This window comes from Lissotriton helveticus, chromosome 9 (genome assembly GCF_964261635.1).
Source record: "Lissotriton helveticus chromosome 9, aLisHel1.1, whole genome shotgun sequence".
Classification (NCBI taxonomy): domain Eukaryota; kingdom Metazoa; phylum Chordata; class Amphibia; order Caudata; family Salamandridae; genus Lissotriton; species Lissotriton helveticus.
Genome location: NC_136070.1, coordinates 805,023,068 through 805,044,176, shown reverse-complemented (window position 1 = coordinate 805,044,176; position 21,109 = coordinate 805,023,068). Strand labels below are relative to the sequence as shown.

Below are 21,109 nucleotides of genomic sequence, written 5' to 3'. Positions count from 1 at the left end.
AAGCAGTCTTTGTAAATGTGGCATTAGTACCCATTCATTCAATTTATGTGCCAGATTTACTGTAACGATTTTGTTTGTCTTTTTCTTTTCACAGCCCGACGCCCTATTATGTCCAATTTCTGGTAATTTGGACTTAAATTCAAACCCCTTTTCGAAAGCCATTTTGGCCACCACAGGAGAAAAGGTGTCTCTTGGGCAGAAGTACCTCTTTCCTGGACAGGTTGTTCGATATGCCAACTGCAGCCTGTTCTGCCGCAGTGTGTATTTTGCAAACTTTATTCCCGACGGTGACTTGCTGGACCAAGCTGAAGAGGTAAGGTGCCCTGTAGTACTGTGGTAGATGTACCCAGCATGCTCCTTTGCAGCGACTGCCATCTTTTGAAACAACCAACTGGGAAGGCTTTCGTGTGGCACATTCGTTCCACTTCACGTGGAGCTTATTCAAGGCAAAATGTTTCAATAGTCGCCAACTGCAACCTACCGAGTACTGAGGAAATCATGGTCCCTAATATAATAAGCGAGAAAAAAATGCCCCTACACCCCTCACTTCCCGGTCAATATTGATAGCTCTTAGTGGAGCACCCCAGTGATACCTAGGCCATTTCTAATGGGTCACTTGAATTCCTCATTACACTCGTCATATTACCTCTATTTCCTCCTTATCTTCGTCCCATTCTCTCCTCTTTACTCACTTTCACCATTCTTTCTTCATAACCCTTTCACTCTCTTGGTCTTCCCTCTTCTAACTCAACCTTATCTCCTTTCTCAGATTTTATTCTCCCCTTCTTGTTCCCTTTATGTGCCTTTTTCCTTCTTTCTTCTTTCTCCACTTACTCCCTCATTCTGTTCTCTCTCATATATCTATCTAGTACTCTTCAATCTCTCAGCAACGCATCCTTAATCATCGTGTCCTGTAAAACTCCTTCATTCTCAATAACACATATTGTCTTTGCTTCTCTCCCTCCCCATTCTGTTCTCTCATCTGCTTCTTTCTGTGCTAGCACACATCTTTATTTTTGCCCCCCTTCCTCCCCCTTTCCTCTTTTGCTTGTTATCTCAGTTTTATCTCGTAATTATTTCATCCTCATTTTTTATTCACTCTGCTACCCATCAACATAGGCCCTGGAAGTAGCGGTGATGGGGGTGCTGCACCACCCCCAGAAATAACCATGCTAGAGTTAGGTAAATGAGCAATAAAGATGTCTTGAAATGTTGTGTTTATCTTTTTACATGTGCTGTGCATTCAAATCCAGAAGTCCAACGTCAGGCTGTCTTCTGAAAAATTGCTACTTATTCATTAAACATGGAGATTGGGGTTTACTTTTCATGTTCTGACTGCAAAGTGATGGAATTTGGTAAAGGTAACAAATTGGCAATTTAGCTGGAGAATAAGGAATGTGAATGAAAAGGATGTAAAATATCTTTTGTTTTTCTAACACATAAGTTAAATATAGGTAAATGTGTTGTACACATATTTGAAAGTATACCAGCAGTTAGGAAAGCACAAATTAATTACTGTTTTACGGTGTGAATCTTTTCTGGATTCACATGCTGTGCATTATTCCGCCATCTAGTGGTTGGGTCCAGAATTGTAGTTTGTTTTTCCTTTTTTTTTGTTGGTGGGCGTCGACATATATCACCATTTGGTGTCATTCTGTGACGTTGACGTGATTCCTCCGGAAGCTACCACCTTTCGTTGCCATCTTCAGATTCTTTTTTCCACCGTTGTGTCTGGATTGATACAGAAAGCGCTCCAGAGATTTGGAGAGAAGGAGAAGAATCAACAAAAATAGGTGAAACTTGTATAAAACAGCGATAGAAGGCTTTTTTGACATACCGGACCTCTTATCCAACTAGTCAGAGTGGGCCAAAAACGGGAAAGTACGGAACTTTGACAACACAGAGAATGCGCATGCAAGGGGCTCTCTCTACGCGTTAATGGACAAGACACCATTAAAATTCTGCAAGAATTATCATCATATGTACACTCAAAAAGAGCAGCATCCAGTCTGCAAACTGTGCCTGGTGCTGGATCACCGAAGTGAAGATTGCAAAGTGTGCTCGCCCTTCACCCCAAAAACCTTGAGGGTACGAGAGAGACAGAGAAGGGCCAACTACAACATGCAGGGCCAGAGGCCACCACTGTCGCTTCAAGATCTGGGCCTTTCAAGCGAAGAGGAGGACAACGTTGCCGAAGGCTCTGAAGTCGATGAGGACACTGATGTCCCAGTCATAGAGGCCAAGAAAAAGACTTCAAAGGAGGTAAGAGTGCCGCGTCCTCGAAAAAACACAATGAGACTCCAAAAAATATCTCAAAGATCTTGAAAGGAGCCTTGGCGGCAAAACAGTTGACGACCGCAGCCGCCTCCAAAGAGAAACAATCCGTCGGATCCTTAGACAAGGACTCTGTGACGGTGAAAACCCTTGAAAAATCGAAGACACTGAAGCAAGAGAGGTCGGAACAGCCTTCGTCAACAGTGTCGGAGTCGTCAAGGAAGTGCAGCTGTCAATGACTTTTGAACCACTCGATGAAAAAGAAGAAGAGGAATTCTTCGAGGATGAAGGAGACGATGAGGCACTAACGTATGTGGTTCGGTGACCTTGGAGGTTCAAGATCTACAATGGCAGGATCTCGATGCCGAATCACCAGAAGAGGCAGTAGAGACATATTCTTCGAGGCCTTCACCACCAGATGACATTGGGATGTACAACCAAGTCATAAAAAGGGCAGCAGACACATATGGAGTGCAACTTGAAGAGGAAACTCCACAATCATGCTTTCTACCAGAAACTTTGCTGCCTACACAGTCAAGGAGCCAGTTTCTACCCATGCTACCAAGTGTATCGGATCAAGGGTAAGAGGCATTTAAAGAGCCTGCCACATGCAAGGCAGTCGCACCAAGGGGTGAGAAGAAATACAAACATTCTTCAAAGGACCCCTATACATCAAAGGGTCGGTGCCAGCTGACTCCATCATTACATCTACAGCAAGGAAGAGGGCCAATGTACCAACCAATGTTGGACCACCGCCAGACATGCAGAGCAAGTGAATGGGCCTTATGGGGAGAAAGGTCGAGAGGAGTGCAGCAATTCAATGGGACTTTGCAAACTCCAATGCATTGATAAACAGGCACGCATATCAGCATTGGGAAGAAGTAGGATAGCTACTAAAGTACCTGCCTGAACAGTTCCAAAGAAGGGCAAACCACTTAGTGGTAGAGGGAAAGAACATGGCAAACACATGCCTAAAATCTGCCCTCGATACTGCAGACACATCTAGCAGACAGATGATGATTGGCATTACCAAGAGAAGACATGCATGGCTGAGAATATCAGGTTTCAAGCCAGAAGTTCAGAATAACATACTTAACTCACCATTCAATGGGGAACAGCTGTTTGGAAGCATCATAGATGAAAAGCTGAATCAACTTAAAAAAGACAATGAGACAGCAAGGTCTATGGGTGCACTACAATTTAGAGGCATGCGTAGAGGCACACCCTCAAGGAGACCAGCAGGCAGAGGTAACCATCAACCCACAGCCTCGCACCAAACATACCAGCAAACTTATCAAGGGGTAAGCCAGGGCCAACAACAAGGACAGCAACAGAATTGGCAGTTACAACAGGGAAGACGATCCTTTCGAGGGCACCTCATTAGGAAGAGGGCAAACACTATGAGGAGGACCACAATCCACAGCAAAGTGACTGCATTCAGAAAGTGGGCCACTCACCAGAGACATTACTGAGTGGGAAACCAAAGACACTTTCAGGAAAATCAATCAATCAATCAAGCAATCAATCAATCAATCAATCAAGACATTTGTAAAGTGCACTACTCACCCATGAGGGTCTCAAGGTGCTGGGTAAGGGGGGTGCTGCTACTGCTCGAACAACCAGGTCTTGAGTAGCCTCCTGAAGGTTAGCAGGTCCTGGGTCTGTCGTAGGAGGATGGGGAAGGTGTTCCAGGTCTTGGCAGGGAGGTGGGAGAATGATCTGCCGCCGGTTGTTGCTCTTCAGATGCGGGAGACGGTGGCGAGGGTGAGGTCAGCTGAGCAGAGCTGGCGGTTCAGGATGTAGAAGGTGAGTCGTCTGCTGAGGTTAGCCGGTCCGGTGTTGTTGAGTGCCTTATGTGCGTGGGTGAGGAGCATGAAGGTGATCCTCTTGTTGACGGGGAGCCAGTGCAGGTCTCTCAGGTGGGGTGTGATATGGCTGTGGCGAGGGATGTCGAGGATTAGGTATGCAGAGGCGTTCTGTATACGTTGCAGTCGTTTCAGGAGTTTGGCCGAGGCTCCCTCGTAGAGGGTGTTTCCATAGTCCAGGCTGCTATTGACGAGGGCCCGGGTGACTGTTCTTCTTGTTTCGGTGGGGATCCATCTGTAGAACTTGCGGAGCATGCGGAGGGTGTTGAAGCATGAGGAAGAGACGGCATTGACTTGCTTGGTCATGGAGAGTGTTGAGTCGAGGATAAACCCCAGGTTGCGTGCGTGGTCCGTGGGTGTCGGGGCTACTCCCAGTGCAGTCGGCCACCAGGTGTCGTCCCAGGCTGAGGCAGTGGAGCTGAGGATGAGGACCTCCGTCTTGTCAGAGTTCAGCTTCAGTCGGCTGTTCTTTATTCATTCGGTGATGGCCTTCATTCCTTCGTGGAGATTGGATTTGGCGGTGAGGGGGTCCTTGCTGAGGGAGAGGATCAGCTAGGTGTCGTCGGTGTAAGAGATGATGTGGAGGTCGTGCAATCAGGCGGCGTAGGCGAGCGTAGCCATGTAGACGTTGAACAGTGTTGGGCTGTGGGATGATCTTTGGGGTACGCCGCAGATGATCTCGGAGGCTTCGGAGCGGAATGGGGGGAGGCGGACGCTCTAGGTTCTGCTGGAGAGGAAGGAGGTGGTCCATTCCAGGGCCTTGTCTCGGATCCCTGAGTTGTGGAGGCGTGTGCTTAGGGTGTGGTAGCAGACAGTGTCGAAGGTGGCTGAGAGGTCCAGGAGGATGAGGGCCGCGGTTTCACCGTTGTCCAGCAGGGCCCTGATGTCATCGGTAGCGGCGATGAGGGCAGTTTCGGTACTGTGGTTGCTGCGGAACCCAGACTGGGACGGGTCCAGAATGTTGTACTCCTGCAGGTAGCGGGTCAGTTGTCTGTTGGCGATCTTCTCGATGACCTTTGCCGGGAGCGGGAGCAGGTAGATGGGCCGGAGGTTCTTGAGGTCTCTTGGATCTGCCTTAGGTTTCTTGAGTAGGGCATTGATCTCGGCGTGCTTCCAGCTCGCCAAGAAGATCGCTGTCTCGAAGGAGGTGGTGTTGATCTTGCGGAGATGGGGTGCGATGGTGGCGCTGGCTTTCTTGAAGATGTGGTGCGTGAATGGGTCTGACGGAGAGCCAGAGTGGACGGTGTTCATGATTTTGATGGTGTTGACGTCGTTCACGTTGGCCCAGGTGAGCAGGGGGCGAAGTGGATGGTGGACGTGTGGTCTGAGGTGTCAGTGGCTGCCGGGGCAGTCTCGTTGTTGAAGCTGTCGTGGATGTCTGTGATCTTGCGATGGAAGAAGGTGGCCAGGGAGTTGCACAGGTTTTCCGATGGTGGAATGTCGTTGGTGTTGGAGTTGTGGTTGGAGAGTTCCTTCACGATGGTGAAGAGCTCCTTGCTGTTGTGAGCGTTATTGTCAAGGCAGTCCTTGTAGGAGGTCCTCTTGGCAGATCTGATTAGGTGATGGTGTCTGCGGATGGCGTTCTTATGGGCCGCAAAGCTGTCCAGTGTCTGTTCGCTGTGCCATTTCTTCTCAAGTTTAAGGCAGGTTTGCTGTAGGCCTGGAGGTCCGCAGTAAGCCAGCTGGCTTTCTTGTCCGTGCATCTGTTGGAGGGTTTCTTCAACGGAGCGAGGGTGTTGGCGCAGTCATCGATCCAACGCCTGAGGTTGCGGGCGGCGGTGTCAGTGTCGGTGGGGACGGCGAGTGGGCTTCGGGCGAGGGTGGTGTTTAGCTGGTCTTCGGTGATTTTGCTCCAGCTGTGGCGGGGGATCTGTTGAGTGCGGTGGTGCATAGTGGGTTTCCGGAAGGTGAAGTGGATGCAGCAATAGTAGGTCCAGTGGAATTCGGTGGTGTGGCTGAAGGTGACGTGGGAGCTTGCGGAGAAGATGGGGGTCAAGCGTGTGTCCGGCAGAGTAGGTGGGCGTTGTGACGAGCTGTCTGAGTCCGAGGTTGGCGAGGTTGTCAATCAGGGTGGTGGAGTTGCTGTTGTTGTTGTTCTCGAGGTGGAAGTTCAGGTCTCCAAGGAGGATGTAGTCTGTGGAGGCCAGGGCCTGCGTACTGACGAAGTCGGCGATGGAGTCGTTGAACTGGGGCCGTTTTCCGGGGGGTCTGTAAATGAGAGTTCCTCTGAGGGTGCTGTTGGGGTCAGTGTGGATCTAGAAGTGCAGGTGATAAGCGGTGCTAAGGGTGTCGTTGGTGCTGGTCGAGTACTAACTTTACTACTCCTAAACTGAGAAAAATCCTAACTTTAAACCTTTCGGTGTTCACAGAAGGCATTTAGTAGTCCTAAAGTTAGGAGTCCTAACTTTACTACTCCTAAACTGAGAGAAATCCTAACTTTAAGACTTTCAGTATTCACAGAAGGCATTAACGTCTGTGAACACCGAAATGAGTAGGTGCCTTCTGTGAATACCAAAATGAGTAAGTGCCTTCTGTGAATACCAAAATGGTAGTAAGTTTAGGGTTTTATCTGAAGTTAGTTCTGCGAATCGGGCCCTACGGCATTTACTCAACATATTTTTATTCTTCTTTTGTGCAGAGTTTTATATAGCGTGAACTTGACCCGAATCAGGTATCAGAGCACTTTACATAGCACCAGTTACGTTACATGGGGACACACATTCATTTTTGTTAGGCACAGGGAGATTAAGTGATTTGCCCAGAATCACAAAATGTCCAGCATCATTGCTGAGACTCAAACCCAGTTCCCCAAATTTGAGTGCGACCGCCCTAGCCATTAGGCCAACTCCTCTCCCCCTCTCCACGTTCTTCCTAATTCCAAAAGCAGATGGAACATTGCGTCCAATACTAGACCTAAGGATTCTCAACAAATTCATAGAGACACAAAGATTTAAAATTACAATGTTGCTAGAGTTGATACCTCAAATGCAAAAAGGAGACTACATGGCAACCATAGACTCAAAGGATCCATACACGGACATTCCAATGAACAAAAACCACAACAATCTATTACAATTTCAACAAAACACACTATCAATTGAAAGTACTAGCATTCGGCCTAAAATCAGAACCAAGAGTTTTTATAAAATGCCTAGCGGTAGTAGACGCTCATCTAAGAAGGCAGGGGATTCATGTATACCCGTACCTGGACGACTAGTTAATAATAGAAAACTCATACAGTCTCTGCAAACAGCATATACAACAAGTGATAGAGACACTGGTTCAACTCGGATTTTCAATACACTGGGACAAGTCGTCACCAGAGCCGGAACAGCAGAAGGTGTTATTAGAAGCACAGATCAACACTATAGTTGGGAAGGTATTCCCAAGCGAGAACAGAACATTGGCACTGCTGTAGGAGACCCATCTGTACCACAGGGGGCAAGCTCTGATGGTGAGGACAGTAAGGAAGATTCTAGGAAAGATGGCTTCATGCATTCGTTTGATCCCCAAGATTCGCTTGCACGTGAGGCATTTCCTGGAATGGCTTCAAGAGAAATGGTCACAAGCAACAGGGAATTGGGAAGATCTAGTGGTTGTCACACAGACTGTTAATCAGGAGATGGCATGGTGAAACAACACAAACATAGCACAAGGCAGACTTTTCACACAACCAACTCCAACAGTGATCATAACAACAGATGCTTCCCAGATAGGCTGGGGAGCGCACATGAAAAACCTCAAAGTAAGGGGGTTGTGGACACAGCAGGATGCAGTAAAGTAAATCAATTTCCTGGAGTTAAAGACATAAACAGACAGCACAACCACCATGTTTACATAAACAAGCAAGGAGGGACACAGTCTTTAGCAGTGGCGGCTGGTGCCATCTGAAAGTGGTGAGGCGTAAATTGTGTGGTGGAGTGCACCATGGCGAGCTAGCGTAGCGAGCAAGCCCAATTGGCATAAGGAGGGTTCCCCCCGAGAAAATTTTGAAAAAGAGTGGGCAAATGGTGCATTTTCAATCACATTTGAGAAAGCAAGAAGGTTAAAAAAGCAATTGTGAAAGTACAGTTATTACATCAATAAAGAGATTTCAATGTCATATAATAACATAGGTAGTTGCTTATTCAGTATAATCACAGAACTTCATAACAGACTTCGAGATAACAATGCTGAGTACCATTAATACCTAGCACATTTGCCATCAAAATGCTCTCTTTTGTAAGCATTCACCTTATCTGTTTGAGCTCGTAAAATAAGGAAAGCAGTGGCAGCTGGTGATTTTTCAAAGTGTAAAAAAGTTAGCCCCAAGTGAGCCCAACCGATATAAGTCAAGATCAGGGGGTTCTTCCTCGGAGAAGTTTTTTTAAAGAAAAAAAGGGCAAATAGTGCATTTTAAGCTAATTTAGACAAAAAAAAATGAAAAAGCAATAAGAATCTAGACCACATATAGGGTGCACGACAACGGAGTTGCTTCTTTGTTAATGGCATTATTGTAAGGAGGGAGGCTGAACACTTCTAATAAAGTACACCTGCACCCCAGTAAGCAGTTTAGGGACATAGTGTTGGACTAAACCTGACTTGTGTTTTTATTTGTCACAAATCTAACATAAAATAAAAACATAAGTGGGCAGTGTAAGGCACAATACCCACCATGAAAGTTTTAATATGAAAACACACTTCCTTCTGTAATAATTAAGACATACACAGCGACTGTCTTATCCTGCCTTGGCATTGTGGCTTTTATTGAAAAAAGGACACTAGACGGAATACATAATCTCCCAAATACATTCCATAACTACTTCTCACAACGAAACATCGATCACATGCATCAGTGTACAATGTTGTTGCTCTATAAAATATAAAAGCCAACAGTTGAAAAACTGCTGAAAAAAATATTTAAAAATGATAACAAAGCACAACAGTGCATCACTGCTGCATAATCTGTAGAATTGCCTGTAAATAGGAAAGTCACCCGAGGTCAGCTCTGTACCCCCAGAAACATCAAAGTCCAAGATCATATAGGTGTATTGCAAGGTATGGGAGATTGCATGCACTTTACCTGTTGCAGACAATGTTTGTGGTAGTACCAGAGGAATAAACAGTAAAAGCAGCCTTCCAGACCATAAAACAGGAGCACAAACATAAAAAAAACTGCCTACTCTTTCTATTATTAAACGTTACCTCACTGTGTGAGTGATGACTTCACTCGGCCTCAGGCATCTGCTGAGAGAAAGGTTCCCACTTCACCTCTACTCTCGCCTTCTGTCAACAGAATCTGCTGTGCAAATTGCACTGTATTTTACGCTACTAAGTGAAAGGCATCAAATGGCATGCGAGCCACCTAGCTTAAGCTTAGGCGGCAAGGAGCCTTTGATGCGGTTTCTAACACTTGCAATAATGTATAACTCTAGGGAGGTATTCTGGGTTTGCAGACCTCTTCACAGCACTAAAGTGAAATAACGTGCTCTCTCTGACGTACTATGGGAGCTCTCGGATACCAATCTATAAATAGGAGCAGATCGGCTTAGTTTGGCACACATGTATCCATGTCAGAAAGTTGTGGCGGAACCTGCAATTGAGTAGCACTGATACTTGGTCCTGAATCCGAAAGTGGACCCAGCTTTAATTAGAAGAACCCAGAGTCCTTTCTGCCCTCCTACTTTCCCTGCTCTGTCAGTGGTTCTCTAATTACCCATCTGCCTCCTTCTACCCCTCTCTGACTCTGCCCTCTTAATCTCCCCTCTCTGCCCTTCTGCCGTCTTGCTCTGCCCTCTCAGCCTGCAGTTCTCTTACTGCCTCTCCTTCTCTGCTCTCCTACTCTCCCCGCTCTGCCTGTCCTCTGACTGCCCCTCTGTCTCTGCCCTGCTCCTCTGTCCCTGCCCTGCTCCATGCTCTTTCTCTCGCTGCTCTGACTGCCCCTCTGTCTCTGCCCTCTTACACTCAGAGCTCTGTCTCTGGCCGGACTGCCCTCTCCCTCCTCGTGCCACTCTCTGCCCCACTGCTCTCTCTGCCTCCCAGGCTCCCCCCCTCTTACTCTCCCCTCTCTGCCTGCAGTTCTTTTACTGCCTCTCTTTCACTGCCCTTCTCTGCCCTCCTACTCTCCTTGCTCTGCCTGTCCTCTGACTGCCCCTCTGTCCCTGCCATGCTCCGCGCTCTTTCTCTTGCTGCTCTGACTGCCCCTCTGTTTCTGCCCTCTTACAGTCAGAGCTCTCTCTGGCCCAACTGCCTCTCGCCTACCTCCTGCCACTCTCTGTCTCTGCCCCACTGCCCTCTCTACCTCCCAGGCTCTCCCCCCCTTTACTCTCCCCTCTCTGCCTGCGGTTCTCTTACTGCCTCTCTTTTTCTGCCCTTCTACTCCCCACTCTGCCTGTCCTCTGACTCCCCCTCTGTCTCTGCCCTGCTCCTCTGTCCCTGCCCTGCTCCACGCTCTTTCTCTCGCCTCTGACTGCCCGGAAAAACCCCAAACCCAAAGAAACAACCAACAAAAAACGAGCCTGGCGAGAAAAACACACAGGCAGCTGGTAAAGCACCAATCAACCAAATGTGGCAAACTACGTCACTTTACAATTAAAGGGTGTCAAGTTAAGTTTAAAATTAAAAAGTACAAATCGGCAGATGGCAGTACAACCACTGCATCAGTTGCGCATCTAGCCATCTATGTGTAAAATCACGCACACAGTTGCTAATTTTAAACTGTGATGATGTAAAAAAACAAAAGCACACACACTTGCTGATCTAATCGTTTTCAGGGTCCAGACTCCAGGACAGTCCGATGGAGCAGTAAGATACAAATCCGTCACCTCGTGAGACAGGGTGCACCATCTGGACTCTGCAAGCAGTGACGCAGCCACGAGTCCCAGACAACTGCAGTGGACACCTGCGCAACCTTGCCTCCACGTCGCCACCGGGTCCAGGGGTTTGCGGCTGGTTGCCAAAGAATCCATCACTATTCTGCACCGGAAACAGAAAAGTCAAGTCTGCGCACTGTGTCTTCAGGAATCCTGTGGACAAACTGCACAGATTAATTTCTACGCTTCCCGACTGCCTGGAGCCTCTACCCCACCCCTTGCCAACTCGTCACAGGGTGGGACCAACCCCCCCCCCCGTGATGAGTTGGAAATGGGTAGAGTAACCATGCTCTTCACTCCTGATTGACGTGAAGCCCCGGGCACTACAGGGCTTAAGCTCTAAGCGCCCGGGGCTAACTTTACCCCCACGTCATCAGGGGGTTGAGACTGAGGCTTTGGGCTATGTGTTTGCCAAGCTGATGACCTCACAGACCTCAGGTCGGTGAACTCTTCAGCCCAGCAAATAGATTGCCCAATGTCACTCAGCGTTACTTATAGCCCCAACAGAGAAAACAAGGATGCATGGTATACAAGCGAATTTAGGTGAGTGCAGCAGCTGCATTTTTAATAATAAACCGCAACCGCTGTTTTTTTATTGTGGAGATGGTGATGGCCTGATTGGGGACAAAAGTAAAGGGGGCGGAGTCCCGATGTCCTGTACGAGAAACCGCCACTGGTCTTTAGCACTCTCAACTCTAGCTCAACAACTGTGAAAATGGGCAATCCCACAGAGCATATACATAATAGCAATACACCTGCCAGGGAAGGGCAATGTAGAATCAGACAGATCGAGCAGGCAAACGTCATCATCCCACAAATGAAAGTTGAATATTCAGAACTCAAAAAAAATTTCAAGAAAAGAGGAACTCTGCAAATAAACCTATTTGCAAATACCCACAATGCAAAAGGCCAATGCTTCGCATCCAGGCAACCTTGCAAACAGTCCCTAAGGAATGTGCTTTGAATAGACTGGTCAGGGAAATTTGCTTTACTCTTTTCCCCCGATACCTCTTCTCCACAAAGTGATCAACAAATACAAGATCAGCCACATGACAATGATTCTCATTGCACCTCTCAGAGATAATGGAGAGAACGCAAGGAACAGTGTACAAATTTCCAAAATGGCAAGACCTACTAACAATGCAAGACGAAAAGGTACTGCACCCAGAACCCGAGAGCCTTAGCCTAGCGGCATGGCTCCTGAGGAATTTGAATTTGCACACCTCACACTACCAGAAAGAACAATGGCAGTGCTAAGAGAAGCTAGAAAACCAACAACAAGAAAATGTTACACAGCAAAATGGAGACAATACTCTCAATGGTGCCTTAAAAAACATCTTTCAAAAATGATCACAAGGAAAACACCAGTCCTAAAATACTTAACATATTTACTTCAGAGTAAATTAAGCTACACATCTTTAATGGTACACTTAGCAGCAATTGTAGCAGATATGAGAGGTGAAACCGGGAAAAGTTTTATCACATCCCACATAGTCAAACGGACCCTAGAAGGAGCAAAAAGAATAGCCCCTACAAAAATCGTGCCAGCGTCCACATGGAACCTGAATATAGTGCTCACCCAGCTGATGAAAGCACCATTCGAACCACTACACAAAGCAACGCCATAAATACTCACACTAAAGACTGCGTTTTTAGTTGCAATTACATCTCTACGTAGAATTAGGGAATTGCAAGCACTAACACTACAAGAACACTACTAATGACAGGATTGTCATGAGGACAGATCCACACTTTATGCCAAAGGTGGCATCAACATTTCACATAAACCAAACTATACCAATACCAAGTTTCTTTCAAAGACCAAAGACACAAGCGGAAAGAGCATTGCACACTCTTGACATTAGAAGAGCAGTCATGCATTACATTGTAAATAAAACAAAGAATACAGGAAAACAAAGCAATTCTTTGTATCTTGTGCTAACAGCTTTCTAGGATGACCAGTAACCAAGAACACCATTGCAATGTGGATTGCACAAGCCATACAGTTATGCCACAAACAAGCAGGACAAACATTACAAGGTGCCCCACAGGCTCACTCAACAAGAAAAAAAGGATCAACAGTCGCATTTCTAGCAAATACTCCAATTCAAGACATTTGCCCAGCAGCAACATGGTCTTCAGTACACACATTCACAAAACATTACTGTGTGGACATTCAAGTGCATAAAGAAGCACAAATAGGACAAAAGGTCTTACAACATATTTTCACACACCAGCGCTCATCTTCCACGCAGCCACCACAAGACTAGCAAACCGCAACAAAGTCTATGCAGAGCATGTGAATCCAGAAAATATTCATGCTGCAAAATGTATAGTTTCTTACCTATCAGTGTAGTTTTGCAGATTGAAGAATTTTCTGGATTCACCAGCAAACCCACCCTCCTCCATCAGAAAGATGAGACAGGAGGAATGAAAAGACCAAAAAAGGATCTGAAGATGGCGACCAAAGGTGGCAGCTTCCAGAGGAAGCACGTCGACATCACAAAAGGACGCCAATTGGTGGTATGTCGACGCCCACAAAAAAAAAGGAAAGACAAACTACAATTGCGGACCCAACCACTAGATTGCGGAATAATGCACAGCATGTGAATCCAGAAAATTCTTCGAGTTGTAAAACTACAGCAAGAGGAAAAAATCTATAAGTTTTTGTAATTCTGAAGTGTGATGGAAGCAGAGATTTTTAATAGTGTCAAAACTAATCAATCCACTTTACTTAGTGATATAAAAATTATAATTAGTTGCTAAAACTGGACTTCCTTACATTGTGGTTTGTGTGCTATATAGTTTATCAGTTAAACAGCACGTCTGTGAACATTTTGTGTCCATTTCAATGGAAATTGTGATGTCTGTAAACAACAGTTTGCTACCACACCATGTCATTTTATTACATTTGTGACAGGGTGCCCCAAAATACACCACAACACACCACACCCTTAATACTCTCCGGCTAAACGGGGGTGACTCATTTGCAACACTTGTTCTTTGTGTGGTGCTTGAATTTTCCACAATCCCTATGACTTAGGTGATGTAACACTGATGGGAGCACCCCCACTCTGAAAATTATCCCAGCACCACTGCACATCATTGCCTCCTTTCTCCACTCTTTCCTCTATACTCTGCATTTCTCCCCTTTGCTCTCCGTATTTTTTCTTCTTCCTTCTTTCCCTTGCTGTCATAGATCATCTTGTACTCTTTTTCTCTCTGCCTTCTCAATTTCTCTCCTCCCGTCCTCTTTGCATTTACTCTCCTATATCCTACTCACATTTGCCGTCATATCGCTTTCTCCTCAATCTTTCTTTCCAATGTTTCTGTCCTTCGTATTTTTCTACTTTCCTTTCCTATCCCCCTCTTTCAATTCTAACCCCACACTATCTCTTTTCACATTTTTTCAGCTCTTCCATCTGTCTTTCCAGTCTCTGTCCTTCTTATCTTCTTTCAACTTTAACTTTGACTGCCATCCCATTCTATTCGGTGCCCTTCATATCTATCTTTGTCCTTTTTCCTCACCTTCTCTTCGATTATGCTCCCTCCTACTTATCTCATTCAACCATTTCCTCATCTTCCCTGCCATTCCACTCTTTAGTTGCTCTCCTTGATTTGTCCCCTCCTGTTTTTATACCCTCCTGAGCTTACCTCTATCCCCACCACATTTCTCCTGTCTTATTATCCTCATCTTCTTTATCTCCACTACCTTCTCCCTCTTCTCCATTGTCTCCCTCTTTTTACTTCTCTGACGACTTCCTTCATGTCATCTTTTTTATCACCCTTCTCCTGTTCAGATCTGGCTTACAGAATTGCCATCATTTTGTTCTTTTCAAACATGAATACATTGGATTGATATTAATACTAGACAAACAAACATTGGCAATGTAAATGGACTGTCACACCTGTAGATATTTATTATTCCTAAATTCCAACACAAGGGTATCCTGGAAAGCGGAAGGATGCTCACCCCATTCTCTACTGAATCTCAAACTTGTATAACTATGTTAAAGCACATAGTCCCCTGGGGGAGAAATGGGCAACGGGAAAGAAAAATAGCAGGTATTATTGGATCCTGTATTAAATTTGTGATAATGAAATGAGAAGATAAGAACTCTGAATATTACTTCTTGAGCATATACACAAGGAATGTAACCTACCTATTGGTTAGCACGTTCTGCCTTGGCTGATTGTGCCTCTGTGGAGATGTGGTATACATATATGTAACTAGAAAACAAAGGTATCATGAAATCATAACAAACTTTGGGGCCAGATGTGTGAAGCATTTCTGAGGTCGCAAACGGGTCGATTAGCAGAATTGGATCGTTTGCAACCGCAAAAATGCTTTTTAGTATTTACAAGCAATCACAGACATGGTGGTCTGTTGACCCCAACAGGCCACTATTATCCCTATGAATGCTATCATTCCTAATGGGTTGCAAAGAGTGACCTACCTCATTAATATTCATGAGGTAGGTCGATTTGCGACCCAATAGAAATTGCTATTTTAAAATATAAAGTTTAGTAGATTAAGTATAGCGATTACCAAATAGCGATTCGGTAAAAATCAGTATTTAGTAGTCACTAATCTTAATATTTGTTTATCTGGCCCTTAGAGACATAATGGCAACGTTAATATATTTCAAAGCATATGTAACAATAATTATTGTGTGTGCTTTCCTGGTGAATACACTATATATATTATGTGTCCTTGGCATTCTTTTCATGCCAAGTAATACGCCAGATTTGTTTAACACACTCTGCTAACAGTATTTTCCTTTCAAGAAATAGGAACACATGTTCCTATTAATTCCTATTAATTCAGTGAATTGATGCAAAATGAAAGTTCTCCTTTTAGTCATTAGATGGCACTGTTCATTCTTCATTACATACTATAGAACCAACTTTTGTTGCAAACACTTATGATTTCCAGTCTCTCTAAATAATGAAGGATAACCACCAGAGATATTAGTTTCTGTGAAGTTGCAGACTTCGTTAAAGTAATTATCAAAAACAAAACCTTTGTATTCCAGACAAGCAGCCAAGAGTCCTTGCAACAGGATGTAAGTAAGGAAAGCAGAGATTAGCTCATCTTCCTTCAACAGCTACAACCAGGACAATTGGGACGCACCCATGTTCTAATTCTGTTTACATATGGCACTACAATGTTGCCCATGTTTACAGTGTGAACCAGTAGACCATAAATACAAATGTTCACACAACATGTCTGCCAAGCATGAGTAGAAGTTCAATTTTGTTAAATACCTTCTTGTTTGCGGAATGGTTACTGCAGTAATTAGAAGAACCAAATGCTGAGAGGCTTGTGTTAAGGGAACAGCCGTATGTGATTCTACCCTTTCTTGTACTGTTTTTGGTTGTAGGTAAGAGTGTATTTCACACATAGCCACATATTGTTGCTTCTAAGTCCTGGCATTGACCCTGCTTTGCCAATGCTCAGCAGTTGCAGCAATTGGGTTGCCAGTGACGAAAGGAAAGGGGGGGGGGGCGCTCGGCCCCCACGCACATATGGCGGGGCGACCCGGCTTCCACCCTCCCCCCCCGTATCTTCGGTGGTGGGGAGTGCCCGCCCCTTATTGCCGCATCTTGATGACGCGGCGGGGGTGCCTCCACCACCGACTGATGGCGGTCCCACCGTTGACCCGGAAGCAGTAGAAGTGCTTCCGGGTCAAGGGGAGGGGCCAGCGCGAGCTGGACAGCCCCCAGGACAAAGGGGGACTTTAAAAGGCCTGGGGAGCGCGGGAGGCGCCCTCTTGCACCCACGCTCCCTGGGCTTGCTCCGTGCCTCCCGGCGAGGTGAAACAAATAAAAATTGGTAAAATAAACATTATTTACATAATTATTAAATGCAAAATTCTGACATTAGATTTACAGCAAGGTAGACAGGTATGAAGGGCTAACCTTAACAAATGTCTAATACAGTGTGTTCCTAACCAAATCTAACATCCTACTTATCAATTTTGCATTCAAAAATTCTGAGGCCTACGGCAAGGTCGCTAACCGGTGTCAGATCCTTTTTCCAGTTGTGCACTCACGTACAAGTGCGCATGCGCAACAAGGGCCCGGTTACCGGGAGAGTACGTACCTCTCCTGGTTACCCTCGTATGCACCGTGAACGCCATTTAACCGTAATAGGAGGGCCCTTACACTCGCGCCATTTGATGACGTCATAGTGTATGTGCGGGGTAGCTACCAGCCTGAGGAAAGCGTGACTCCCTCACCCTCACCCTTCCGACCAAGCGGATATCCTGCCCCTGAAGTTCTGGGAGAGACCATTGGCCCCTCCCCCTGGCGACCCCATTCGAGAATGCTGACGCCCCCAAGGACCTTAAATTGCTGCTCACCGATCATGACCTTACCGCCACAGGCCAGATTGTTGACCGACGATCTGCTAAGTCCTGGCATTGACCCTGCTTTTACAAAGCTCCCCCCATTGGAGGAAGACTCCCGGAGCACAGCAATGAACGACTGTAGCGTCTGTAGTTATGTATTCAGTTCATCACAAGTTGAATCACCAAACGATAAGGAAGTTCCTCAGTTTTTTATTCCATGTTCAAAGAATTCCAAAAGATAATTAATCAATGCTTCAAGGTGCATGAAAACAATATAATCCAGAAACGATATCATCCAATCATCAAAAATCCCAATGCATTTCGGGCGGAAGTAAAGCCCTTCCTCGGGGGATTGCTCTACAAACATAAAGGAAAAACATCAATCAGTCAATACTGTTGCCCCAAACTTCATGCTCAACTCACAAACCATACAATAAAGTGCTGGATAGACATCACCCTATGTGCTTATAGGTACACACAAAAATTAAATGCACAGCCAAAGTGGCGTTAGAATAACCGAAAACACGCTACCAGTGAAACTAAAAATGTGCTGTCAGAAAAACTAAACGTGTCAGGAAAGGCTAATGAAAAGTGCTCGAAAATAACATGCCCATGCTGTAATGTGCCACATTCACGAAAACATGCTAAGTACTCACTGAACAGATAACATCAGTGTGATTGATTTTGTGCATTTTCTGTTTCTAACACCACTCTAAGATGGCGCCGATGAACTTTTGTTCGTTTAGTCCGTTTTCTATCTTCAACACACACACCTCGTGTTTACTAACCCCCACGGACACTTCGTACTTTTCGAGGCTGAATGCTGGTCGTATATTGAGGGAGTCCCCGGACTTCTCTAGATGTGAGTACCTCCTGCGAGGACGACTATAACCACTTTGATTTTTTGGTTAGTTGATCGTGTGTGGTTCTCTAACGCGCACGTTTATTTAAATTTTTCAGGCTGTAATCCTTCGTTGTACACTGATGTTATCTGTTCAGTGAGTACTTAGCATGTTTTCGTGAATGTGGCACATTACAGCATGGGCATGTTATTTTCGAGCACTTTTCATTAGCGTTTCCTGACGCGTTTAGTTTTTCTGACAGCACATTTTTTGTTTCACTGGTAGCGTGTTTTCGGTTATTCTAATGACACTTTGGCTGTGCATTTAATTTTTGTGTGTACCTATAAGCACATAGGGTGATGTCTATCCAGCACTTTATTGTATGGTTTGTGAGTTGAGCATGAAGTTTGGGGCAACAGTATTGACTGATTGATGTTTTTCCTTTATGTTTGTAGAGCAAACCCCTGAGGAAGGGCTTTACTTCCGCCCGAAATGCATTGGGATTTTTGATGATTGGATGATATAATTTCTGGATTATATTGTTTTCATGCACCTTGAAGCATTGATTAATTATCTTTTGGAATTCTTTGAACATGGAATAAAAAACTGAGGAACTTCTTTATCGTTTGGTGATTCAACTTGTGATGAACTGAATACATTACTACAGACGCTACAGTCGTTCATTGCTGTGCTCCGGGAGTCTTCCTCCAAGGGGGGGAGCTTTGTAGTAGTCTTCGTTTTTACGCTGACTGGCCAGACAGCGTTTTCCCTGGCAGCGCGCTACAGACACTAACTTTGGTTTATAGTGGATTTACTCTGCTGTGCAAGTCTTGCCTTCATTCTTTGTCATTGACCCTGCTTTGCCAATGCTCAGCAGTGGCAGCAATTGGGTTGCCAGTGACGAATGCTTTTAGCGGTGACAATTGTTTTATATACATTCAATAAGGCCAAAACTTTGTGGGATGCAATGCACACGTGCAGTGTGGCAGCTGTTCTAAAAGTATAGAAAATAATGTTTTCATACTTTCATGTGATCATAAATGAGTAACATATCAGTGACTGAGCAGTGCAAATATGTACTTAGGTTATCTGGTTAATCATATGATTGTGGTGTGTGTGCGTGTGTGTTGTAAGTGGGTAACGCAGGATGGCGGTTAGGCTCAGAATAATTGAGTGATTTGTGGTAAACAATCTAATCTGGAAATTATACTAATATACATTTATTTCTTAGAACATTTAAAACTGTTAAGTTACAGAGTGTTAGCATTATGTCTGTCTGACCATGTACATTTATAAAAAATATGCATTCACTTACTGACTTGGGATATGGGGAGTAGGAAAAATATTTTAGTGAGTATTTAATATGGGTGTGTAGTGTGAGGTGGCAAGTGGCCAGATTGTGTAAATTGATGGTAGATATGGTTAGGTGTACATAAAGTTAATTTGAGTGACATTGATAGTCCATATAGTGCATTTAAAATGTTTTAAATATTGTACGGACCTTCTATATTGTTGTGCATTGTATTGTTTATCCCTCTATTAGTAAAAGTGCAAAGTGGGCAGAGTTCTTACTATTTGTGCTAATTTATTTTAATATTTCCAAAATGATCACACATGATTCCCAATTTGATATTCTGGGGCCAATTCCCAAAAGCATAGAAAGAGTGTGTAAAATAGTATGTAAAATACTACTTCAAAATGCTTGTGTTAAACAGGCACCAATGTTTTCTATACAAATACATTATAAATAATATAAAAGGGCTGATCGCTGGTATTGGCTTTGCAAATGCTGGTGCATTTTTAAGGTGTATGCCATTGGCAAAACCAATAGCGGTGGCCAACCTAGAGCGGAGAAGGAAGAAAGATGGGGGAAATGGGATGCCAAGGCCCAGATGCAGCGAGGTAAAATCCGCTCGCAAAGGGGCAGATTCTCAGAATCTGCCCCTTTGCGACCGGTATTTTTGCATTTGGGATGCATCATCCCAAATGCAAAAATCGCAAATTAAGAATTCGCTAAATTGCGATTACTTGAATTTAAGGAATCTCAAATTGAGATTCCTTAAATGCAATGCATCAAAGTTAAAAAAAAATAGCGATTTCGCTAATAGGAGTAGCAAATTACCATGAAGTTCAACTTCATGGTAATTTGCAAAAACTTTGAAAAATGCACTTTTGTTCATTTTTCAAAGTTTCATGTTGCACACACACACATGCCCTAAGGGCATGTATGTGCGCAACATGTGCACAGATCAATTTCAGGGGTGCAACAGGGTGTCCTTTGGACACCCCTGCACCCTTGAAATTGCATTCTCAATTTACGATTCGCTAATTGCAATTCGCAAATTGAGAATGTCTTCCCATTCATTCCTATGAGCCTCTAGGCCCATAGGAATGAATGGGGAGGTATTCCTTAATTGCGACTCGCAATTTGCGAGTGGCAATTAAGGAATTTTAAGAAATCTCTATTTTTTGAGCGAGTTCTTCTTGCATAGCATTTTGCTATTCCTTATAAGCGATTCCTTATTTTTTGCTAATAAGGAATCGCAAAATGGATGCTTGATGCATCTGGGGGCAAGTGAGGAGGGTAAAAAGAGCTAAGGAGGAGCTGGGGAGGAATAGTTTTTTTTTAAAAAGTGAGAAAGGGGAGTGGTGAGCATACAACATAAGCTGGGGAAGCAACATGGAGAACACAGGACAGCTGGATGTGAGGGGGAATGAGCACATGGAGGGAGAGAGAAAGAAAACACATGCAGTCCTAAGGACTGTCTAAAGAACAAAAGTAATTCTCTCATCAGGGCCAGCAGTGGAAGGATGCAAGTCAACCAATCGGAAACATATTAAATGTGTAATGCTCCTGGGGTGAAAATAAATACAAGAATTGGGGGTAAAGACATTGAATATGGAGCACGTAACTGAGACAATAA

The 21,109-nt window shown here is 44.7% G+C and overlaps 1 protein-coding gene across 2 annotated transcripts in view; it reads left to right on the top strand.

Annotated features, from left to right (window-relative positions):
* LOC144781884 (uncharacterized) overlaps positions 1-21,109 on the top strand; it is a 698,016-nt gene that overhangs the window by 368,946 nt on the left and 307,961 nt on the right. For both annotated transcript variants that reach the window (XM_078660934.1, XM_078660935.1), the window contains exon 13: positions 95-313. In XM_078660934.1, coding sequence (XP_078517060.1) covers positions 95-313 — 219 coding nt within the window. The remainder of the gene's footprint in view (positions 1-94; positions 314-21,109) is intronic.